This window comes from Zootoca vivipara, chromosome 6 (genome assembly GCF_963506605.1).
Source record: "Zootoca vivipara chromosome 6, rZooViv1.1, whole genome shotgun sequence".
Taxonomy (NCBI): Eukaryota; Metazoa; Chordata; class Lepidosauria; order Squamata; family Lacertidae; genus Zootoca; species Zootoca vivipara.
The window spans coordinates 91,617,121-91,642,316 of NC_083281.1; the positions used below are offsets into that span (position 1 = coordinate 91,617,121).

The window sequence follows — 25,196 nt, forward strand, 5'->3', positions numbered from 1 at the left end:
ACAGTTTAATAAAGATCAGGCTTACTAGCTGCTTTGCTTCTCAATATTCTCTCTCTGGTTGGCCTCTGTTATTTTCTCCTACCAATAGAGAACCTACATAAGGTCTCTATACGGGCTCTTGGATACGCCATAAGGGGGAAAGGAGCAGTGTTTTCTTTCTTTCTTATAACACCACCCTTCCAGAACGTTGGAGCTGTCAACCCTAATATGTATTGGTCTCCTGGATAAGGTGGCTATTCACCCAGCAGCTCAGGGTAGATTACATGATGCAAACACATTTGGGATCCTGTGTCCTTCATTGACTGCGCAAAAGCCTTTGACTGTGTCGACCACAGCAAACTCTGGCAAGTTCTTAAAGAAATGGGAGTGCCTGATCACCTCATCAGTCTCCTGAGAAATCTCTATGTGGGACAAAAAGCTACAGTTAGAACTGGATATAGAATAACTGATTGGTTCAAAATTGGGAAAGGAGTACGAATTCAACATGCAAAAGGCTGGACTGGATAAATCCCTAGCCGGAATTAAGATTGCTGGAAGAAATATCAACTACCTCAGAAATGCTGATGACACAACCTTGATGGCAGAAAGTGAGGAGGAATTAAAGAACCTTTTAATGAGGGTGAAAGAGGAGAGCGCAAAATATGGTCTGATGCTCAACATCAAAAAAACTAAGATCATGGCCACTGGTCCCGTCACCTCCTGGCAAAAAGAAGGGGAAGAAATGGAGGCAGTGAGAAATTTTACTTTCTTGGGTTCCATGGTGACAGCAGTCACAGAATTAAAAGATGCCTGCACCTTAAAAAGCAGAGACACCACCTTGCCGACAAAGGTACGTATAGTTAAAGCTATGGTTTTCCCAGTAGTGATGTATGGAAGTGAGAGCTTGACCATAAAGAGGGCTGATTGCCAAAGAATTGATGCTTTTGAATTATGGTGCTGGAGGAGACTCTTGAGAGTCCCATGAACTGCAAGAAGATCAAACCTATCCATTCTTAAGGAAATCAGCCCTGAGTGCTCACTGGAAGGACAGATCGTGAAGCTGAGGCTCCAATACTTTGGCCACCTCATGAGAAGAGAAGAATCCTTGGAAAAGACCTTGATGTTGGGAAAGATGGAGGGCATTGGAGAAGGGGACAACAGAGGACAAGATGGTTGGACAGTGTTCTCGAAGCTACCAACATGAGTCTGACCAAACTGAGGGAGGCAGTGAAAGACAGGAGTGCCTGGTCCATGGGGTCACGAAGAGTCGGACCTGACTAAACGACTAAACAACAACAACAACAGTCCATGCACAACAGGGGAAATTTTATGGGTGTCCAGGCCCCCAGAGGCCCCACCCACCCGAGATGGCGCCAATGCTGGGGATTGAATTGTCCCCATTATATCAATGCATCTCTCTGGGCAGAGGGGTCTGCCTTATGTATTCTTTTCTGAAGAAGGCAACCCATACCACTGTCTGTCTGAAAGTTAAGTGAAAATATTGTTATAGCTGGGCCTGCAAGCACCCACATTTGCACCCACAGGGAGCTGGCAAAAAGCAGGTGTGTTGTTGCCATACAGACCCTCCCTTGACCAAATGCCACATCATCCTAGAGGTGGAAAGAAGAACAGCCTTTTGCCATAGTCTGGGGCTGTTAGCTGGGAAGAGACACAGTCTTTTCTTGCTCTGTGCTGCATCCAAAGCCATGGTTTTGGGGACCTCCTAGGAACCTATAATGGGCAAGCAAGATCTGTCGGAATGTTACTGCTGTGAGATATCCTAAGGACCTCACAAGGAGCTTCATTCCAAAGGACCAGCATCCTTTGTATAGCCCAAAGCCTCTCACTGCTCAGAGTTTGGGCTGCATGAAACGATATGGCTCCTTTTGTCAGTGCTACCAATACGACTGCAGGAAGCTGAAACAGGGTGTCTGAAGAAGGAACATTTCAGAACAAGCTTGAGCAAGAGTCCTCAGCACAGACAAACAGACAGAGGAACTGAATAATACATTTCCACAGCAGTTTGGGGACGGGCAGCTGAGCACAAGGCTCCCTTTTAAAGCGGTGGCTCAGAGAAGGCACTCTCTGCTATGAATACGTGAAAACTCCTGTGTCTGAGGGAGGTTGATCAGAGGGGGGTGGGTCATCCAAAGATGTTGGGGGAGTGCATAGTCACTCAATGATACACTGGGCTCATATCAGTCATTATATAGACATGGAAGCATGGGAACGATTGTGGAATACAGATATAAAATTTACAGCATGTTATGGTTTAAGAGAAAATTATATGAAAATGATATATCATTGGTACGGTATCTAACACTGAGTAAACTGGCAAAAAATTATAAATCTAAATCAAACAAGTGTTGGAAATGTAAAGATAGAGAAGGTTCTTTTTATCATATGTGATAACCTCGTAGTAAGGTTAAAGCTTACTGAGAATTGATATATAATGAATTGAAAAGGATGTTCAAAATAACGTTTGTTAAAAAAAAAACCACCAGAAGCTTTTCTTTTGGGAATTATAGGGACAGAACTACCTGAATTTTATAGAAATTTATGTATCATAGAGTTGGAAGAGACCACAAGGGCCATCCAGTCCAACCCCCTGCCAAGCAGGAAACACCATCAAAGCATTCTTGACATATGCCTGTCAAGCCTCTGCTTAAAGACCTCCAAAGAAGGAGACTCCACCACACTCTTTGGCAGCAAATTCCACAGCTCTTACTGTCAGGAAGTTCTTCCTAATGTTTAGGTGGAATCTTCTTTCTTGTAGTTTGAATCCATTGCTCCTTGTCCGCTTCTCTGGAGCAGCAGAAAACAACCTCCCTCCCTCCTCTATATGACATCCTTTAATATATTTGAACATGGCTATCATATCACCCCTTAACCTTCTCTTCTCCAGGCTAAACATTCCCAGCTCCCTAAGCCGTTTCTCATAAGGCATCGTTTCCAGGCCTTTGACCATCCACCTGCCCCCTAAAAGTACTTCTGTCTTGTCAGGATTCAACCTCAATCCATTAGCCACCATCCATCCTCCAACCGCCTCCAGACACTCATACAGGACCTTCACCACCTCCACTGGTTCCGATTTAAAAGAGAGGTAGAGCTGGGTAACATCCGCATACTGATGAACACCCAGCCCAGTGACACAACTATGACGTAGAATGGAAGGTGAGAGGCAAGGGGTGCTGAATTCTGAGACCCTGGATTCCCCCACTGCAAGCTCCAGTGAAGGAGAGTCCACCACTTTCCGAGATGGTTTGTTCCACACTTGAACAGCTCTTGCCATCCCAAAGCTATTCCTAATGTCCAAACAGAATCTCCTTTCTCATGATTTGGATCCATTGGTTCCAGTCCCCTCCTCTGGAGCAGCAGAAAACAGCTCTTCAGAGATCACCTGTCAGCCTTCTCTTCTCCAGGCTAAACATCCCCAACTCCACCACGGTTCCTCATAAGTAAGAGGCAACATGATGAATGTTGATTAAATGATGCCTGGTATGGGGAAAGTGAGGCAGTGAGAGATTTTACTTTCTTGGGCTCCTTGATCACTGCAGATGGTGACAGCAGTCACACAATTAAAAGACGCCTGCTTCTTGGGAGAAAAGCAATGACAAACCTAGACAGCATCTTAAAAAGCAGAGACATCACCTTGCTGACAAAGGTCCATATAGTTAAAGCTATGGTTTTCCCAGTAGTGATGTATGGAAGTGAGAGCTGGACCATCAAGAAGGCTGATCGCCGAAGAATTTATGCTTTTGAATTATGGTGCTGGAGGAGACTCTTGAGAGTCCCATGGACTGCAAGAAGATCAAACCTATCCATTCTGAAGGAAATCAGTCCTGAGTGCTCACTGGAAGGACAGATGCTGAAGCTGAGGCTCCAATACTTTGACCACTTCATGAGAAGAGAAGACTCCCTGGAAAGACCCTGATGTTGGGAAAGATTGAGGGCACAAGGAGAAGGGGACGACAGAGGATGTGATGGTTGGACAGTGTTCTCGAAGCTACCAACATGAGTTTGACCAAACTGCAGGAGGCAGTGCAAAACAGGAGTGCCTGGCATGCTCTGGTCCATGGGGTCACGAAGAGTCGGACACAACTAAACAACAACAATGGGGAAAGTGGAGAGAGAGAGAATTTTGTCCCTCTCTCATAACACTAGAACACCTGGACAGCCAAGGAAGCTGAAGGTTGCAAGACTCAGGACAGACAAAAGAAAGGACTTCTTCATACTGCACAGTTAAACCGTGGAACTCACTGCCACAAGAGGCTGTGACAACCACCGAACTAGATGGCTTCAAAAGGGGATTAGGCAAATACATAGAGGAGATGGCTATGCTCTGCTCTCCACAGTCAGGGGCAGTGACGCCTCTGAAGACCAGTTGCTGGAAATCACAGGCAAGGAGAGGGCTCCTATGCTCTGATCCTGCTTGCAGGTTTCCCAGAGGCACCAGGGACTAGATGGGCCCTTGGCCTGATCCAGCAGGCTTTTCTTCTGTTAAGGCCTTTTTAAAAACACAATATAACAATGCAGCCTATTTCTGGATCGCATTCACAGTGGGGAGCAGGCATCTGGTGATGTTGTAACAGAGCTGGTGGCTGCCCTCTCTGGAGGGCACGCTCCTTGCTGCACCTCACAAGCATCATCCTCTTGGCAGGAACATCAAGGAAATTTAGTGGGCAGTCCATGACAAGATTGGGGAGCACTTAACCCAATAGAGAGGGTGGGCTCAAGGAGGGCACAGGCATGGCTTGGGTTCCTATAAGGGCCCTCATTCCCCTCAAGGATCTCCTTGAGGGATCGTTGAAGCCTTCCGAGAAACTCGGGCCAGGACGTTGTGCTAACAAATACACCTAAGAGGAAGAAAGAACATGGGCATATCCAATTATAAAGTTGGTAGGATTCAGAAATGCAAACACTTTACCTCTTTTCTTTTGTTGTAAAAAAAAATTATTAAGTTTTTCTATTTTGCGTTTTAGAATATTCATTCAAACAACCTTAAAATATAAATGACTTCCCTCCTTCTCTTTCCATGGTTCAGTTTGCTTGCCATAAATCCCTGCATATTTTACACAAACCATTCAGGATTCCATTATTACATCCATCAAAACTTATTTACACCGTTGAATTTATCTTAATGCTGCCAATGTTTTTAAGTGTACACAATTTTCACCCATATATTCAATAAACATTTTCCAATCTTCTTTGAACATAAGTTCTTCTTGTTCTCTTATTCTATAGGTTAAGTCTGCAAGCTATGCATATTCCATCAGTTTAAGTTGCCATTCTTCTTTAGTTGGGACCTCGCTCGTTTTCCATTTTATACTTTACCTCTTTCCAAGCCCCTGAGAAAGGACTTGTGGAAGGGCTCTCTTCAAGCCTCTGGAATCTGCACCTTTGGAAATGCTTAGAGGGGCTGGTTGAGGGGCACGAAGTCAAAGCTGGCAGTGGGAGCAGAAAGAGCAGTGAAGTCAAGAACATAAGAACAGGCTGCTGGATCAGGCTGTTATAAAATCATATTGGGGGGGGGGGTTGCAGGACACCATTATTAATGAACAGAGAGGGGTGACAGAATTTGACAGCTGCAATACCCAGAATCCTGTTCAATGCCATCTTCCCTGTCTCCCCACCCCTCCCGCTAGGACATGACCCTGCCTGAATGAAGGCTTAAGGATCTGCATATGCACAACAGTTAGCATAAACTCACACATTTCCCCTCTCCACCTCCCCTCCGCCCAGAACAAAACAATGTTTCCAGAAGAAGGGGGGGGGAACCGCCCCAAATCCAAAGTGACACTTTTCTACTCAAGTTAATAATACAGCCTATTATATGTTCTCTTACCATGAAATCTCTATCCGCTGCCTCTGTATTAGAATTGCTAGTATCTCTCTGTATTGGAATTGCTGTTTTATATCTTAGAACTGTATATGTCAGGACTGCTACCTTTTAATTAGAAATCCCTGTATTAGGTATGTTTTCCAGGTATATTTTCTGTATGAACCCTGTATGATCCCAACCCACCTGAACCTTGCCCTACTACCACCCTATACCCATTCAAGGACACACGGACAATAGAGGGATTAGCTGGAACAACTTTATTCAAATAAATTGCCATCCTCAACGTAGCCCACCCTTCCATGGCCTGGAGGAAAACACCTGCCGGGCGGACTTCCACCCCACGGAAATCGCCAGGAACTGCCCCACCTCTGCACCCATCTCGACTGATTGCCCTTCCTGCCAAACAACAGGGAGCACCATCAGCGACAGGAGAAGAGCGATTGACATCTCTCCATCTGAAAGGAAAAGTCATCTCCGCACCCAGCTAATCCGATCCCCCACCCGTCGCCCTTGTCTCCCCCTCCCTCCCAGTCCAGAGATTTCCATGCAGGGACAGGAGGGTATATAAGGGGACTTTACCATTTTCCGGGGTTCCTTCCTTCTTTCCAGAGGCAGGGACCCTACAGCTGTAGCTTTGCATTCTGCAATAAAGGGATCAGTTTGTTTTTCCTGACAGCATCGTGTGGTCTCTGTCATTTTCCCGGCGGAGCTGAACTTAGTGCAAATTTTGGAGCTTCCGACCCGCGTCTGTCCTTCTTAAAAGGCAACGCATTTTGGGGTACATTTTTTCATAACAAGGCCAATGGCTCATCTAGTCCAGCAACCTGTTCTCACAGTGGCCAAGCAGATGTCCTAACAGGAAACCCACAAACAGGATTTGATCACCAGAGCACTTTCCCCTCCTATGGCTTCCAGCAACTGGTAAAGGTAAAGGTAAAGGGACCCCTGACCATTAGGTCCAGTCGTGACCGACTCTGGGGTTGCGCGCTCATCTCGCATTATTGGCCGAGGGAGCCGGCGTATAGCTTCCAGGTCATGTGGCCAGCATGACAAAGCCGCTTCTTGCAAACCAGAGCAGCACATGGAAATGCCGTTTACCTTCCCGCTGTAGCTGTTCCTATTTATCTACTTGCATTTTGACGTGCTTTCGAACTGCTAGGTTGGCAGGAGCTGGGACCAAGCAACGGGAGCTCACCCCGTCACAGGGATTTGAACCGCTGACCTTCTGATCAGCAAGCCCTAGACTCTGTGGTTTAACCACAGCGCCACCTGGGTCCAGCAACTGGTATTCAGAAGCATTTACTGAGGTAGAGCATAGCCGTCATGCTTAGTAGCTGTTGGTAGCCGCTGCCTCTGTGAATTGGTCCAGTTTTTTCGAATTGTAATTTTAAAAAATCATTTTAATGTTGACTTTTGAATTGTTGTAACCTGCCCTGGGACCTTAGGGTGAAGGTGGCAAATAAATTAAGATAACATCATCATCAACAACAACTTCAGGGTTGCACCCCTCTGTTACCTGGAACAAATTGAGAACCTGATCTCTGCTAAACAATATGGAACCCTCCCTGGGAATAATGAAGATATGTCGAAAGAATCATGCTGGACAAGAGGCATCAACATGGAGACTTCCAGGTGTTGCTAGATTTCCAACTCCCATTTCCCTTCCTCATTGACTGTGCTGATGGAGGATGATGGGAGTTGGAGTCCAACCAAGAGCAAGTGAAGTAATCCATGTGACCTGCTCCTGAGACTGGAGGCTCCCTAGCCCAAAGGCTCATGGGAGGAGGCTGGCTTATTCATTTACTTATATTGCATTTCTATCCCATCTTTTTCTCCAAGAGCTCAAGGTGATGTCCATAGCACTCCCTGCCATTTAATCCCCACAGCAACCCTGTGAGGTAGGTTAGGCTGAGAGGCCGTCAAGGTCACCCAGTGAGTTTCATGGCCAAGGGGAGATTTGAACCCTGGTCTCTCCCCCAGGTCCAAGTCCAGCACTCTAACGGCCACACCACCACGGTTTCTCAAACGATTTCGAAATGATCGCTTTGAACATTTCAATCCCTTCAGGAAAGAGCTAGTCAAGGAGGTGAAAAGAGCGCACCTTAACCATGAGTAGATATGTTCGTCATGAGGACAGGATGGCCCCCTCATAAGGACCTCACTTGAGTCCTCAGGAGACCAATGTTTGCAGTTCTCTAAACCACAAGGACCCTGTTCCTGGGGACAAGGGTCCTCTGAGGCGGCTTAACAGCAAGGACCTCCCTGGCCACTTCCGTGGAACTTGGCTTTGAAGTATGAAGGGCTAGTGGTGGACAACTAGGTTCTCACACCCCAAAAGCCAAGGGGGGGGGCTGGCTCTCAGCCAGGCCAGCAGCCTGGAGGACTCACAGTCCACCTGGGTCACTGCTCCTCTAGGCTGCCAATATCTCTCTATATATATCTGACATGCTCCCTTCAGAGAGCAGGCTGGAAGCAGGGATTGCAGACACAGCCAGGCTATGGAGATCAAGGAGACGATGGAAATTGTCACGCAAGAAGCTCTACTCCGAGCACCAGCAGTGGTGAGTCCCTCCCTGCATTGAAATGGGAGTCCTCTTTCTTTCTTTCTTTCTTTCTTTCTTTCTTTCTTTCTTTCTTTCTTTCTTTCTTTCTTTCTTTCTTTCTTTCTTTCTTTCTTTCTTTTCTGTTCTTTTCTTTCTCACGTATGTTCTGAAAATAAATATTCTGATTTTTAGCACTCTGTAGCCTGTGAAGGTGGCGGCCTCCTGCACACTGTAGGGCAGTGGCAGGCGCAGGCTGTAGGTGGCGGAGTGCCACTGCAGCTCCCGCCCGCGGACCTCGAGCTGAGCCTGGGCAGCCGAGCTGAGGCAGGGCAGCTCCACCAGCACCACCAGATCACGAGCCGGTGTGCAGTGAAAGGGGAGGCCGCTGGCAAAGCACTCGCTGGGGTGCATTTGAGAGGTGGACCAGCCCCCTGCTGAAAAAGTTTGCTGACCCCTGATCTAGACTGACACACACTCCAACCCAAGTTGGCATTTATTTGGGATTTGTGAAGCACCTGAAAACAACTCTCTGCATGTATCACACCCACTTCTCTCTCTCTCTCCCCCCCGCCTCTCCCCCTGCAAGGACTACCATGCCCTGGATCCGGAGTTTGTGGGCTGCCCCTGCTGTGGCTGCTGTGATTGCTGTGGCTGCGACTGCTGCTCCTTGCCCGACTGCTGCCGCTCCTGCCCCACCTGCTGCGGCTGCTGCCCCAACTGTTGCCCCAGCTGCTGCCCCCCCAGCTGCGCCTGCTGCTGCCGCTGGTGCTGCTGCCTGCCCAGGCTCCTCCTCCACCTGCCCAAGATGCCCAGCTGCCCCGTGCACATCAAGAGGCTCCTGATCATCGTGGTGATCGTCGTCCTCATCGTGGTGATCATCGTGGGGGCTCTCCTGATGGGCCTGTACATCACCCAGGTGCACACGGAGGCGGTGAGCAGAGTGAGGGTGCCATGGGACATTTAGGGCAGGTGTTGTGGGACACCAAGCAGCATGGCCAACGTTCAGGGATGGCGAAGGTTTACAGGGGGTTGAACTAGGTGACCCTTCCGACTCAACAATTCTGTGATTCTAGGCCAGGCATAGGCAAACTCAGCCCTCCAGATGTTTTGGGACTACAACTCCCAAAACCGCTAACTAGCAGGACCAGTGGTCAGGGATGATGGGAATTGTAGTCCCAAAACACCTGGAGGGCCTATGCCTGTTCTAGGCTGTACTACCAACAAGATTGGGACAGGGCACAGGGTAGCCACCCCTGGATTAGGAAAGGTGTGAAATGAGCGGAGCCCAGGACAAAATGTGTTCCTGTTCGAGGCTCCAGCCAGCCATGACCTTTCCCAGGATATTCCATTACATACCCTCTTCTAGTTTTCTGCCTGTCCTCCAACCAGCAGTGAAAATTTGGTGTCCGCTGAGCATGCTTAGTTCCTACCTGCCAGGGAGGGGGTTATACCTCCGCCAACTGTGGGGTTCTCCAAGTTTGATGATAATCCCAGCTTTTTGGCACAGATCGTAATCTTGTAACTACGGAAGTCTAGGCCCTTGGTCAGTGAGTTTGCTAAGGACTGGGGTAGGGGATGCTACTCCTGGGAGTGGTGGTTGCTGCAGGATGCTGGAAAGAAGGGGGGACAAGGCACCTCCTGTTAACACACTCCATCACTTGCAGGTTTTGCAGATGACCATCGAGGGCCTGGAAGGAGGAGACTCGCAGCTGAACCTCTCTGTCAATATGGAAGAAGCGGCCACTTTCTATGTCAAGGACCAGACGAACGACCTAGCCACAGTCATTTATGACTTCAGCAAGGTGAGGGGCAACGGGCAAGTGAGTTGTGCCACATCTACACTGCACCACTGCACCAGGCTGTTTATACTTTGCTTCTGAATGCTCAAAAGCCGAACCACCATTCTCCACCTCACAGCATGTCCGGGTTACAGGCAGCTGGAGTCCCGACTAGGGTAGAGTTCGGGAAGCAAGAACCAGCAGTCCAGGGGTCAGGAAGCCAAGGGTCCAAGAATCAGGATACCAGGAATCTGGAAGCCGAAGCACAGCTAGATGGATAGCACGTTGCCGTGGCAAAGAGCCAGAGGGAAATGCTGGTCTTAAGTTATATACCCCTCCCAGCCCTTGCCACCAGGTGCTATGAGTCTTCTGTCAAGCCTCACCTGTGCGGCTGTGCCTTGCCCTTCAAGGCCAGACTCAGCAAGGCCCCAGTTCTGCGAGGCCCTACCAGTCACAGGGCCTGGCTCCTGCACACACTCCTGACAGCCATCACCTCACTTTGCCCAGTGATGGGGCCAACCGAGGCTGGTTGGGAGCCAGATTCCCAAATTCATGTAGGAGAATTTTAAGGAGAGTTTTACCTGACAACTTTTAGCTCTAGCAGAGAGGGATTTTACAGTCTGAGCTGACCTAGAAAATGAAGCCACCTTCCTTTCAGACATTGCCTTTTCCTTCCTTCTTTTTGGTGGCAGGACCCATTGGTACAGAATACTGGCACACACACACCCTTTTGTTTTTTTGCTGTCCATGGTAGTCATTTTGGCCTAGCATCCGCAGCATTTTTATCAATGTGTGAGTATAGCCAACACCTCAATTTTTACTAAAAAAAAGAGCACATCCATTTCCATGCCATCTGTAGCCAAACCTGATATACCACTTAGGAAGAACCTAGGAAGGGGCTGCTGGGTCAGGCCAGAGGCCCATCTAGTCCAGTATCACAGTGACCAACCAGATGCCCCAATAGGAAACCCACAAGCAGAATTCGATCACAGGAGCACTTTCCCCTCCTGTGGTTTCCAGCAATTGCATTCGGAAGCACTTACTGCCTCCGATTGTGGAGGCAGAACTTAGCCATCCTGGCTAGTAGCCATTGATGGCCCTCTCCTCCTCCAAGAATTTGTCTGGTCCTCTTTTAAAGCCCCCCAGGTTGGGGGCCATCCATGCCTCCTGTGGGAGGCAGTTCCCATAGTTTAGCTCTGTGCTGAGTTAAGAAGGACTTTCTTTTATCTGTCCTGAAACTTCCATCGGTCAGCTTGATTGGACGTCCACAAATTCTAGTGCTATGAGAGAGGGAGAAAAGCTTTTCTTGTCCACTTTCCCCCTGCCTTGGCATCTGACTGTGTACATACTGCAGAATATCAAAGGTGTTACACTGGGTAATGCAAGATAACTGAAAGCACCTGCTCTTTCTGCTCCCAGTTGCTGATTGGCTACAAACCTTGGCCCGGACAAGCCTGCTATGTCACCAGGATGGACAAAGGGAACATCCAAGGCCTGGACACGATCCTCAAGGGATTCCAGGTGAGGACAGGAACCCTGCTGAAGGCAGAAGGGGTTAGGAGAAGAGCAGCACTGGCCGCTCCATGAGGGCAAGGGGGGCCCTGCCCCACCAAACTAAGCCAGCCCTTACTCGCTTCCCCCTAACTTACAACCAGGCCAGGGGGGTAGACGTGTCTGTCCATTTCCTTTGTCTGAGTGTTGCCCTTTGTAGAACTCAGCAGGGAAGAGGAGGGGGATGTGGACAGAAGTGGGAGGAGGCTGCTTTGCCTGTCGTTGGCTCTAGCCAGGCCCGGCTCTAGGTAGACCCCCGGTGGCGCAGGGCACCATGGCGCCGGCCCGCCAGAAAGGCGCAGCGAGCTGCGCCCGCCCGCTGGCCGGCCGATCCGCCAGTCCACCGCGCAGCTGCGCCCACCCGCCCACCGCGCTGGGAAACAGGGCGGGAGGGCGCCAGAGAGATCGCGCTGTGCCTGCCCGCCCGCCCGCCGCTGCACCCACCCGCCCACCGCGCTGGGAAACGGGGCGGGAGGGCGCCGGAGAGATCCGACGCACCACAGCGGCAGGGGCGTTTAAGACGGCCCTGGCTCTAGCGCCACCTGCTGCTGACCTCCCTGCCTTCCGCCCAATTAGTTCCAAGGAGCACCAGCCACCGCTGGGTTAGGGGCTCTTGGACCTCCTCATCCGAAAGCCTTTGTGGGTTGAGAGTGGCAAATACACTGTAGGTAGATGATGAGCAGACAGTGGTGGAGTCAGAGACGCTCTCACCTCTTCTTCCATGGGACTTTTCTTACGAAGGACGGCAAAGCGGTTGCAGTAGTTCATGTACTGGTGACTTCAAGACTGGGCTACTGCAGTGCGCTCCATGTGGAGCTTCCCTTGTGCTTGATCCAGTGGCTCAGAAAGGGGGGTGCGGTGGGTGCGGACCGCTACGGGTGTCATCAATGAGGGGGGTGACAAAATGGCAAAAATGTGTGTTTTTAAAATAAATAAAAATTGGGCTCACAGCACTTTTTTTTTTGGTGAAAAAATAACTTTCTAAACATCTGGGTGGGTTTGTCTAAACAGGATTTTTTTTAGCAAGCACCAAAAAGAGTACATTTATTCATGAAATACAAATCAACCTCTCCTGTCTCCTAGACTGCTCTGAGGGAGAAGGAGGCATTCCTGACAACTCTGGTTGATCGCTCCATCTTGGGCACAACATTTAACATCCTCTGCAGTCACGTTCCAGTCTTTCAGACTTAGTGAGGTGAGTGATGAAGAAAGGTGTGGATTAGAGATTAGAGATGCTCAGAAACTGAGGAGGAGTTATAACTTCATGCCCTAACAGCTTCCACCTAGACACACTTGTGCTGTGCTGCAAATTTCTCTGACCCTTTCCAGTTCTTAACCATTTCTTTGTTAACAAGAAAGGAAACCGATCCAAGGGGAGAGAAAATGTCATTGAAAATCTTGAGTGAGGGGTGCAGGGTTTGGGGTCAAGCTTCCCTCATTTCTGTGTCAGGCCAGAAACTGTGAGTATCCCACCCATGGCCTGTGCTTTCTCCACCTCCTTGGCTGCCCTCTTGTAGGCCTCGGTTTTGGATCAGGAAATGTACCGTGTTTCTCCGAAAATAAGCCATACCCCGAAAATAAGCCATACCCCGAAAATAAGCCATAGTGATAGGCAGTTTAACCTTGTAGGTTAAACTGTGCCATACTTAATAAATAACATAAGACACCCCCTGAAAATAAGCCACCGTGTTTTTTTTTTAGGAAAAATAAATATAAGACGTGTCTTATTTTTGGAGAAGCGCGGTAGGCACCAGAGACTTCAGTTCGGTAGAGGAAGGAAAACTCTCATACTCCCTGTGACCTGCGAGTATAGGACAGTATACAAAATAATAGTAATAATAATAATAATAATAATAATAATAATAATAATAATACCCCAACCTTGGCAACCTAAGAATCATAGAATTGTAGAGTTAGGTTGCTCCAGCCACGCTGTGCTGCTTTCAGCATATACAAAAACATAATAAGACATTAAACATAAAAAAAACATCCCTATAAAAGTGGTACTTTGGTACTCAAATGGCTTGACTCCTGAACACTCCTGAACACACAAGTGTTCTGGTTTGTGAACGTTTTTCAGAAGCCAAACATCTGACACGGTTTCCGCTTGAGTGCAGGAAGTTCCTGCAGCCAATTGGAAGCTGAGCCTTGGTTTTCGAACGCTTTCAGGAGTCGAGCGGACTCTTGGGAGGGATTAAGTTCGAGATCCAAGGTGCTACTGTACAGGGCTGCCTTCAGATGTCTTCTAAAAGTATGGTAGATGTTTTTCTCTTTGACATCTGGTGGGAGGGCGTTCCACAGGGCGGGTGCCACTACCGAGAAGGGGCTCTGCCTGGTTCCCTGTAACCTCACTTCTCGCAGCGAGGGAACCGCCAGAAGGCCCTCGGCGCTGGACCTCAGTGTCTGGGCTGCACGATGCGGGTGAAGACTCTCCGTCAGGTATACAGGACCGAGGCCATTTAGGGGTTTAAAGGTCAGCAACAACACTGTGAATTGTACTCGGAAACATGCGTGGAAATGGAAGCCTCTTTCGCAGGGGTTGAAAACTTCCTAGAAATTGGAGGACAGATTTTGGCACAGCACAGCAAACATACACGCCCCCCTCCATATGCTCACAAGTCTATGGGCCCACAAGCTAAGTACAGTACATGTACATGAATCAGTTGGGGCCTGTCTGTTGCTGGAAACCATAAGAGGGCAGAGGGCTCTTGTGTTCGAATCCTGCTTGCGGGCTTCCCATAATGGGCATCTGGTTTGCAGCTGTGAGAACAGGAGGCTGGACTAGATGGGCCATTGGCCTGACTCAGCAGGACTGTTTTATTTTCTTATGCTTTGCAGGTGCATGCTGGAAGCGCTTCAGCTCTCCAGAGAATTGCAAGAATGCTGCTTCCCCTGGACTTCCCTTGCACAGAGATCATCCTCAGGTGGCTGTCTGGGTTTTTGCTTCAGGGGGGAATCACACAGCTAATTCTGTAAGAGATTTGACCTATGGTGGTTTTGGACATTATTGAGGCGCACAAAGGCAGGAAAGTGGCTTCTTGGGTTTCTGCTGGGGGTGGGGGAAGAAATCTGGTTGACTCTGCATTTGAATAGGAACCGGCTCAGTTCACACAGAAACCAAAGCAGCCTTTGAAATCTGCACTTCTCTGAAGTTTGCAAGGAAATGCTCCAGCCGAGATGTGCACACAAATATATATACAGTGGTACCTGTACTTACGAATAACTCTACTTACGAATGTTTCTACTTACGAACGGAGCTCCGCCCGCCATCTTGGATGCGGTTTAGATAGGATTTTTTCTAGTTACGAATTTTTAGATAGGGTTGCTTCTACTTACGAATTTTTTCTCCCAATGCATTCCTATGGGATTCGACTTACAATGTTTTTCGACTTACGAATGTGCGTTCGGAACGCATTAAATTTGTAAGTAGAGGTACCACTGTATATATATCTGTGGCTTAGGAGAAAAGGCGCGTTAAAAATGCGTATGTTGGTGCAAATAACATAAAAGATTCCATTATATTAGGAGAAATTGCATGCAATGATGCATGTATTGAGCAAAATTGCATTAAAATTGTGTGTGTGTATGAGGAAATGCCCATTAAAACGGTGATGAGATTTCATGAGGCCCCCTTAAAAAAATTTTTTTTAAGACTGCAAACTGATGTGGAAATGGGGAGAACTGAACTTCAGATTAAATATGGGAAACCAATACTGACAGATTCATCCGTCCGGAGTTCATGCCTATTATTAGCACCTCAAGCTGGGACCACAAAGGCAGTCCTGAGTGGGGGGAAGGGGGCTGAGCCCCCTAGATTGCAGGCTCATTGGTGCAGTTATAAATTTCAGTGGTCATGCCAACATGAGAGAGGTCCCTGCTCTCTCTCTCTCTCTTTCGGGGCCCAGGGCTCCCCTCCCTCTTCTTGCTCTTATCTGCACAGCAGAATGCCCAGCTTGCCAATGCTGCCTGGCATAATTACCGGTAGCATCCAGATTCCAGACCCACTGTCTCACATAGGGGAGGGATGTCTCTGCATGTGGTGGAGGAGAGAGAGAGAGAGAGAGAGAGAGAGAGAGAGAGAGAGAGAGAGAGAAGAATTCAGAAAGAAGCTGGAGATTCCCCCCAAGCTCCTCATCTCCCCAGGTTATTACCACATCTGGTTGGACACAGGCAAAAATGGGAAAGCACTTAAATAAATGATAGGTGCCCAATTTACACTAACCCAAAGTGGCAGCTGTGCAGTTTCAGGAAGTGGTGAATAATAGATTGTTATGGGTTATTGCCTCCTTGCAGGCAGCAGATCTGAGAAGAGGCAAGATCCAGGAGAAAGAGTTAGCTGTCGCTTGGAAGAGGAGGGCAGTTGACGGTGCCTTCCTCCTTCTCATGTCTTGGTTGTCCCAAGACTTCAATCATGGGGAGGTTCGGCCGAGCGCATGTTCCTTTGAACTAGCCTCACTCAAAATCCTGGTGCCCTCGAGGTGCTTTGGGGACCCCCCCCCCAGCATCACATGGCCATGATCCCTGGGGCTGGTGGGAGTTGTAGTCCAAAACATTTGGAGGGGACCAGGTCGGGGAAGGCAGCTCCAGAGGAAAAGGAAAGGTGTGGCTAGAAGCAACCTCTAAGAATACCCCTTCAAATTGCGGCACCTGGGATGCTGTTTTCAGCAGAGCTTACTTTAAAGAGCTCCGTGGGTAGCCACACAGGACCAAACCCCTAAGACGTCTTTCAAGTTTTCCAGTTTGAAGTTTCCACACAGACCCATCGACCCACCAAAGAGAGCTGGCATGGTGCATTGATTTCAGTGTCCGGCGACTGGAATCACCTGGGAGACCAGGGTTCGAATCCCCACTCAAACATGCGGCTCACTTTGGGGGGCCAGTCACTGCCTCTCAGCCTAACCTTCCTCACAGGGTTGTTTTGGGGACTAAATGAGCGAGGGGAGAGGGGAGGGCATTGGACGGAAAAGGTGAGAGATCAATGTACCGGTAATAAATAATAGAAAAACCAGGACTTTCCGGAATATCCCATGGCACATTCTGAACTGTACATTCAGTTCTTGTGGGATATGAGCTGGACACCCCCCCTCTTGCTCAGGGCTCAGATTATGGGAGGAAAGGGTCGGTGGGTCCTCAGGTAAGCACACAGGCTCCACCCTCCCATTCCTGCTTCTCATTCAAGGGCTGTGCTGCCCTTGTGGGGCAGGATGAACCTAAACCAGGCTCCCCCAAACTCAGCCCTCCAGATGTTTTGGGACTACAACTCCCATCATCCCTGACCACTGGTCCTGTTAGCTAGGGATGATGGGAGTTGTAGTCTTAAAACATCTGGAGGGCCGAGTTTGGGGATGCCTGACCTAAACTGCCTTCAGTGATCTTTCCTTGGCCTCATTAATTGGCTGCCAGTTAGCCCTGGCCAGGAGATGGAAAGAAGTAGTCTATCACTGGTGGACAGCAGCTCTGCAGGGTTTCACACAGCGAATCATTCCTGCTGCCTTACCTGGAGAGAGGCTGGGGATTGAACCCTGGAGCCTTCTGCATGCAACACAGATGCTCTGCCCCTGAGCTACAGCCCCTCTTATGTCCTTACGAACATAAGTTCCTTTTCTGTCTAAATCTGCTTGGGGACTTGCTTTGCTCCACCTGCAGAGGGCGCCCTTGTGCATGCGATTCGCTTGCAAAAAACCCCCCTCCATCGCAGATTCTCCTCACCGCTTTCATAACGTTGCTATTTACATGGAAAGTTCGTGACTTTGCTGCTTTGTTTGGATTGAGAGTTACTTTCAATAAAAAGCATTTACACCCGCTGTCCTGAATAAAAGTTGCTTTATTACAATGTGAAGTGGGCAGAGATTAGGGTTGTGTTGTCCCAACACACCAGCATCTTTAAATAAAAATTAGGTTGTTTCTGTGACTGATCCTGTTGAGACTGGCAAGGGGAGCAAACCGAAAAGGGACATATTTATTTGGAGCAAAAGTAGCCTTTCGAATATTAAATCCAACCATTCATTTCCTTAAAAACAAAAATAAAATGAATTACAGGGGTGCAGATATTTGCAAATAGGTCATAATTCTTATATTAAAATTATGCCGCCACAGAAAACCCAGAAGAGAAATATCCCACCCCGAAAATAAGACATAGTGATAGGCGCAGTTCTGGAGGGCGCCAAGGAAGAGGCGAGGCTGGACACGTAATTAAAAAAAAAAAGACATCCCCTGAAAATAAGCCATAGTGTGTCTTCTTGAGGAAAAATAAATATAAGACAGTGTCTTATTTTCAGGGAAACACGGTACAGTGTGAAAGGACACTTTCTATTGGGGACTGGTAGAAAGAGATCATCAATTTTTGTTTGACATTGTTCTTATGCAACTCCCATCACCCCTAGCTAACAGGACCAGTGTTAAGGAATGATGGAATTGTATAGTCATACCTCAGGATACGGCCGCTTCATGTTGCGTCTTTTCAGGTTACGGAAGCGCTCAACCCGGAAGTCCCAGAACGGGTTACGTCCGGGTTTGGCGCGTCCGTGACCTGCGCGCATGCGCAGAAGTGCTAAATCGTGCTTTGCGCATGCGCAGAAGCGCCGCATTGCGTCATGCATGTGCGTAGATGCGGCACTTCATGTTACAGCCTGTTCATGTTGCGAACGGGCCGCCGGAACGGATCCCGTTCGCAACATGAGGTACCACTGTAGTCCCAAAACATCTGCAGGGCCAAGTTTGGCCATACCTGGTTTAGAACATTTGAAAGGAGCAGGGAGGAACCTCTGGCCTGGGGTGACACCACTGTCCCTGGTCCTTAACCTCCTTGGGTGATTTGGCATGTGCCCTGGAACTCTGGCCAGGCCTCTTGATCGGCGGCAGAGAGAGGTGGGCTTTGGAACGTCCCCTAATTTGAAGGGCTGCCTTATCGAAGCCTGGTTTAAAGAAGGGAAGGACAGGAGGTGGAGGCGAGCGGGGCTTGAAGTGGCCCATCAATACTTGACTGAGTGGTCATCCAGGCCACTAGAGTGAGGTGTTCTGCAGAGCTTTGCTGCCCATCCTTCTCTTCCCCAGAAGCCGGGGAGACCAGCAGGAGAGCTGGGTGGCCCCTTGGGGGGTTCTCCTCGAGGTGCCCACTTCACCCAGCCTCGTGGGAGTGTGGGGTTGACGTGTTGCAGTTGCGCAAGGAAAGGGAGCGTGGGCACCCTCCCCTTTGATGCAAGGGATTCTCCATCCCTATTTTTAAGCTTCTACCTTCACCAGGGGTGGTCCCTCCCTTTAGGCCGCCTGAGGCTAAAGAGAAAGGTCTGCTCTCCCTGCCCTGATGAAGCCTCTACTGTGGTGCCTTGCTAGACGTTTTTAATTCGTTCCACGGGTCTTTTCTTATAATGAAAAATTCATCTAGTGAATCCCATAGGAATGCATTGAATTTTTTTTTAATTTCTTTTTGCCCATAGGAACACATTAATTGAATTTCAATGCATTCCTATGGGAAACCGCGATTCGCTAGACGAATTTTTCATAAAACGAATTCGTCTAGCGAAGCAACCTCTGCTCAAAAAATCCTTTCGTTAAGCGGAAATTTCATTAAGCAGGGCATTCGTTAAGCGAGGCACCACTGTATTCCCTGGGCTAATGTGGCGGGGACAGCAAAGCAGGGACAGCAGCACTGGGTTCCGGTTAGAGCTTGTGAGGTTTTGGCGAGATCTCGTGAGATTTCTCATCGGAAGCCGCCACCACTTCTGCACTGGCAGTGGGGCACTGCCTCTTGGGGTTCTGCTTCCTCAGCCCACCTCATGGGCAGGCTGGCTCTGACCTTTGCCACTGCTGAATCTCATGCCAGCCTCTTTCTCACTACAAGCGACAGCAAACGCCATCCTTCACAGCACAGCAAAACAATGCCCTCCTGGGCATGCTCCTCTCTGGGGACGAGAGGGCTCCGCCTCAGCCCTGGAGCAGGAGGCAGGTGACCCCCCACACCACCGGGGAGAAGGTCAAGAGGGTCCCTGCCCGAGGGTCCTTGGGCGCTTGACTGTAGAGCCCGCCTTGCATCATGGGATCCGACCAGTTGGGGTTCTGGAATCCGGGCTGCGTCATCTGCTTGCCGGCCGTGGAAGAGCTGTGCCCTCCTCGGGAGAAGCGAGACCTCCCAAGGGAGCTCAGGCCGTATCCCACTGCTGCCCCCACTGCTGCAGCCCCTGCCAGCTTCGCACCACGGCTGCCGCTGGAGCTTTGCCCGCTGCTGCTGCTCTTTGGCAGAGAGTGGAACCCGCCGCGCGATGACCCTCCGCTTTTGCTGCCCCCGCTGCTGCCGCCTCCTCTCCCTCCTCCCCTGCGGCAAAAGGCAGGCTCACTGATGAGAGCAACCAGGAGCACCACGACCCAGGACCAGGCAGCCCAGCTCTTCCTCATGGTGTTGTACCTGAAACAGAAAGAGAAGGTGGAGGATCCTAGAATTGTACCTAATATATCAGAATGGCAGATAAAGCTTGTGGAGTTTATGAACTTGGATAGAATGACTGCCGCAATAAGGAATGTACCAAAACAAAGACTAATTAAAAAATGGGAATATGTAGATCAGGGGTCAGCAAACTTTTTCAGCAGGGGGCCAGTCCACTGTCCCTCAGACCTTGTGGGGGGCCGGACTATATTTTGAAAAAAGAAAGAACGAATTCCGATGCCCCACAAATAACCCAGAGATGCATTTTAAATAAAAGGACACATTCCACTCATGTAAAAACACCAGGCAGGCCCCACAAATAACCCAGAGATGCATTTTAAAGTGAAACCACACATTCTACTCATGTAAAAACATGCTGAATACCGGACCGTCTGCGGGCCAGATTTAGAAGGCGATTGGGCCGCATCTGGCCCCCGGGCCTTATTTTGGGGACCCCTGATGTAGATGATTATTTTAAGGAAAAAAACGTTAAAACAGAGTTAGTGGTTTGTTTAGCCTAGGGGATCACAGAGAAATGTGATAAGAAAGAAATATATAAAAAGATAGGTTTTAAGATAATTGTAATGCAAGAAATGGGAAAATTTGAGAGCTAAGTGATGTGTGAAAGTTTGGAAGTTGATTTTATTTATATATAAGGTTTTGATTCATGTAATAGGATCTGGGAAGAAAATGTATTGGTTTCTTTTATTGTAATGTTTTTAAAATGAACTAATAAAGCTTATTTTTAAATTTTTAATTTTTTTTAAAAAAATTGTAGAATCGGTGGGGACCTTTACTCATATTTGGTGGTATTGTGAAAAAATAAAACCATTTTGGAAAGAAATATTAGAGGAATTAAAAAAATAAAATAAATATAACATAAAAAAAAACCTGGAGTGTTTTCTACTGGGAATGGTAGAGGAAGATATAAATAAACAAGAGGAAAAGGTTTTCCTTTACGCAGTGGCAGTGGCGAGAATTTTAGTTGCCTTGCCAAAAACTAGAAAAAAGAAGAAATCCCTACTATCAGAGAATGGCAAGAAAAGGTGATCAGTTATATCGAATTGGCCAAATTAACAAATTCAATTAGAGGCGGGAGTATTCAAAAATTCAAAAATAATTGGGGGAAAATTTGAAGACTATCTAATAAAGCTTGGATTTACTTCCAATATTCTGTAAAGATCCCAAGATGAAAAGCAAAAGAAAGCAGTATAATAGTGGGTAAAAAGATTAACCTGGGAGGAAGACAAGTGGAAGTCAATATATGCAAGAATCACTTGTAATTAATAGAAGTTACTACATCGTTTATGGTTATGATAAGATTAATTGTGCTAGGTACTCGATTTTGATTTGTGTTAGTAATTGCTAGCAGTACCGTATATACTAGATAATGAGGCATGAAATGTATAATTTGCTTTGTTTATATATTGTATTGTATTGTTTGTTCTTTGTATGTATTTTAGTTGTATGGTTTTGATCGGAATTTCAATAAAGATTTAATTTAAAATATATATATAGAATTGTAGAATCGGAAGGGACTTTCAAGGGTCATCCAGGCCAGCAGCAAGGCAAGAATTGCAGCTCTCTGGGTCCCCTGCAGGCCCTGCAGGATGTTGGGCCTGAAGTCCAGCCCTCGCTGCACCGTTGTGCTCCATGGGCAGACCGGAGCTGAGGATCCACTTCCCGCATTGCAGCTGGCTATTGGGGCTGCACTGGTCAGTTGGCAACCCTAGCAGGCAGGTGGCTGTGCTGGCTGGGGCTGATGGGGGATGTGGGCCAAAGCACCAGCGGAGGGAAGGCAGACCTGGACTGAGGCTCTAGCTGAAAGCGTTAAGCCCTCCAGATGTTTGGGACTACAATTCCCATCACCCCTGCCCACTGGTCCTGTTAGCTAGGGATGATGGGAATTGTAGTCCCAAACATCTGGAGGGCCAGAGTTTGCCTGTGCCTGAGCTAGAGGGACCCAAGGAAAGGCCTTGGTAGGCTCTGCAGCTGTAGCAGAGCACATGCTAAATCCTGGCCTTTCCCCTACAGCTTGAGTGACTCCCCATGGAAGAGTCCTGGATTCTAACCCTGCCTGCCGCTGAGAGAGTTGCAGCCATTCTGGGATGCCGCAGCTTAGAGGTGGCATCCTGGCAAAGCCTGGCATGGAACGGGTCTCAGGCCCAAAAGGCATTTGCTTTACTGGTTTCCAGGCAGAAGGCTGGTTTAGAATACCGGAACAACAGAAGAGCCTGCTGGATCAGGCCAAAGGAGCCCCATCTAGTCTAGCAGGATCCCAGAACAAAAGCCCTCTCTCCCCTCCTGTGCTTCCCAGCAACTGGTGTTTAGGGGCATTGCTTGGAGGAGGCAGAACGGAGCCGTCCTGGCTAGTAGCCAATGGTTGCTTAATAATCCTCCATGGATTTGCACAATCCTCTTTTAAAGGCATCCAGATTGGCGCCCACCACTGCCTCCTTTGGGAGTAAGCACCATAGTTCAACTTTGCACTGCGTGAGAAACCCTTCCTTCTCTCTGTCCAGCACTCAGCTTCATCGGATGCCCACACGGCCGAGTTTTATGAGAGAGGGAGGAAAACTTTTCTCCAAACACTTTCTCCAAGCCATGCATGATTTCATAAACGTCTATCATGTTGCCTCGCCACTTTCCCTGCGAAAGCCTCCTCTTTCACGGAAAACCCAGAATGTCGTTTGTTCTGATTCAGCATTAAAAGCAGGTTTGTTCTGATTCAGCATTAAAATCAGATTTTCCTGGGGCATGCGGTGGGGCAAAGAAAAGGAAAAAGTGCTTAGACATGAACCAGGAAAGTGCAGCCGCAGGCCTGTGCCTACGGTAGAAAGGGCAGGGCAAAAGTTTAGTGTGGATGAGCCCTTACTGGCCTTTCTTGTAAACTGAAAAGTCCCTGCACTCAACACAACAAGCCAGGCCTAATGACAGGGCAGAACCTTCTGGAAACAGCAGCACAACAAAGAGGGTGAAATTGATGAGCCATTAGCCCTCCAGGGCTTGCCACTCACATGACTCATTTGCACAAAAGCCTGAGTCCCAGGAAAGAAAACACTGCTCCAAAAAACATACACACCCTTCAGCTGCTGTCACCCACAGGCCAACTACTGGCTCAGCAGTTCTCTGCTGTTGCCCCCCTCCCCCCCCAAAAAAAAACTTTTGCAAGAACTCCAAAGGGAAGAAGTTACCTGAGGGGCCACTTGGGGGCAATAAACTATGGAACTCCCTCCTGCAGGAAGCAGCTTAGATGGCTTCTAGGGTTGCCAGACTCAATAGAGGACAGGACATCTGTGCCTTTAATTGCCCTGCTCTCTTTTGAGTCTGGAAACCTTAAAGAGAAACCAGCAGACCCTTTGTTTCAGCAAAGGGTCTGCTGGTTTCTCTTTAAGGTTTCCAGACTCACAAGAGAGCAGGGCAATTAAATGCACAGAAGTCCTGTCCACTATTGAGTCTGGTAACCCTAATGGCTTCAAATGAGGATTAGACAAATTCATGGATGACTGCGCTCTGCCTATACAGTTGGAGGCAGCAAAGCTTCTGAATACCAATGGCTGCAAGCCACAGGAGGGGAGAGTTGCCCTTGTGCTTGAGTCCCGCTTGCAGGTTTGCCAGAGGCATTGGACTAGATGGCCTGATCCTCAGCTTGTCAATAACCAGCTTGTCAATAACATTCATAAACTCTACTCCAGGTCCGACCAAGGCAGAATGGAGTGGTTCTATTACTTCCCTTGATCTAGAATTGCGATAGCCTTTTCTGCTGCTTCATCACATTGTTGACTCATATCCTGCTGTCAAGCCAGCTGCCTCCCCGCCCCCAAATTTCTGCATCGGGTTATCCATGCTAAAGTGTCCCTATTGAAATTTATTTGAGCCTAGTTTGGACCAGTAATGTTCCATTAAAAGGCAGTCTGGCTGCGCAGGGCCTTGATAGCTTAGGCAAAATCAGAGCTTCGTGGTGGGAGCCCCCTAACTTACAGCATAAAGGTTTCCCCCTTGTATAGGTCAGCCATAGCTGCCAAGTTTTTGCTTTTCTCGCGAGAAAGCCTATTCAGCATAAGGGAAAATCCCTGTAAAAAAGGGATAACTTGGCAGCTATGAGGTCTGCTGGGGTTTTGTTTCCAGTGAGAAAAATGTCTTGCAACAAGGGAAATATGAGAGAGCCGATTCCCACTGAGCTCTTGACTTTACACTCCTTGGCTTGAGGGTTAATAATCCATAAAGCATGTGAAATAATGTTTGTGTGCATGCATCACATTTCTTAAGTGCAAATGTGGAGAGAGAGAGAGAGAGAGAGAGAGAGAGAGAGAGAGAGAGAGAGAGAGAGAGAGAGACTTGAAGGCATTGGCTTGTGTCCTACTCTCTGGAGCAGGAAAAGACAAGCTTGCTCCATTTCCCATGTGACAACCCTTAGTGTTTTCTTCCCCAGGCTAAACATACTGGTACCCAACTCCCTCGACTGTTCCTCATAAGGCTTGCCTACCAGACCCTTGTTCATCTTGGCTACCCTCTTCACATATTGCAACTTGTCAATATCCTTCTTAAACAGAGGTGCCCAGAACTGGACACGGGGCTCCAGGTGGGGTCTGACCAAGGCAGAATAGAGGAGGAGTATAACTTTCCTCAATGTGGACACTTGACTTCTGTTGATGCAGTCTCAAATGGCATCAGCTTTTTTTTTTTGCTGCTGCATCCCTTGGCGGAGCTTCATGCTCTGGCACTGGGGGGGGCAGGGGCGGGGCTGTCACACGTTCTGGGTGTGTGGCATGCCTCCCGTATGGGCATGGCGCGCATTCTGGGGGCGGGGTGCCCAGCGCAGGCAGGGGAGGGGCAGCCGCCATGGTGCCCTCGGGATTGTGCCGCCCGGGGCGGAGCGCCCCCATCGCCCCTCCCTTCCTACGCCCCTGGCTGCATCACACTTTTGACTCATGTTAAGTTTGTGGTCTATTAAGACCCCTAGATCCTTTTTGCATGTACTTTTGCAAGCCGGATGTCCCACATCTTATATTTGTGCAGCTGGTTATCTCTGCCTAAGTGCAGAACCTTACATTTGTCCCTATTGAGGCAAGATCTGTCAGGAT

The 25,196-nt window shown here is 48.5% G+C and overlaps 2 protein-coding genes across 4 annotated transcripts; one reads left to right on the forward strand and one right to left on the reverse strand.

The window, feature by feature from the left end:
* Nucleotides 1-8,225: 8,225 nt before the first annotated feature.
* LOC118087526 (pulmonary surfactant-associated protein C-like) lies at nt 8,226-15,801 on the forward strand. Of its 3 annotated transcripts, none has more exons than XM_035120258.2 (6): nt 8,226-8,382; nt 8,951-9,295; nt 10,029-10,166; nt 11,562-11,663; nt 12,777-12,888; nt 14,504-15,801. In XM_035120258.2, exons 1-5 carry the CDS (start codon nt 8,320-8,322, stop codon nt 12,882-12,884), a joined length of 756 nt encoding a protein of 251 aa, XP_034976149.1. In that variant the 5' UTR covers nt 8,226-8,319; the 3' UTR covers nt 12,885-12,888; nt 14,504-15,801. The 3 variants fall into 3 exon arrangements, with proteins under 3 accessions (XP_034976149.1, XP_034976148.1, XP_034976150.1); XM_035120257.2 differs by having other exon boundaries at nt 14,532-15,801; XM_035120259.2 differs by having other exon boundaries at nt 8,951-9,280; nt 14,532-15,801.
* A 3,485-nt stretch (nt 15,802-19,286) lies between these two features.
* Nucleotides 19,287-20,084, reverse strand: LOC118087269 (keratin, type I cytoskeletal 10-like). Its single transcript, XM_035119771.2, has one exon. It carries the CDS (start codon nt 20,082-20,084, stop codon nt 19,617-19,619), a length of 468 nt encoding a protein of 155 aa, XP_034975662.2. The 3' UTR covers nt 19,287-19,616.
* Nucleotides 20,085-25,196: the final 5,112 nt, after the last annotated feature.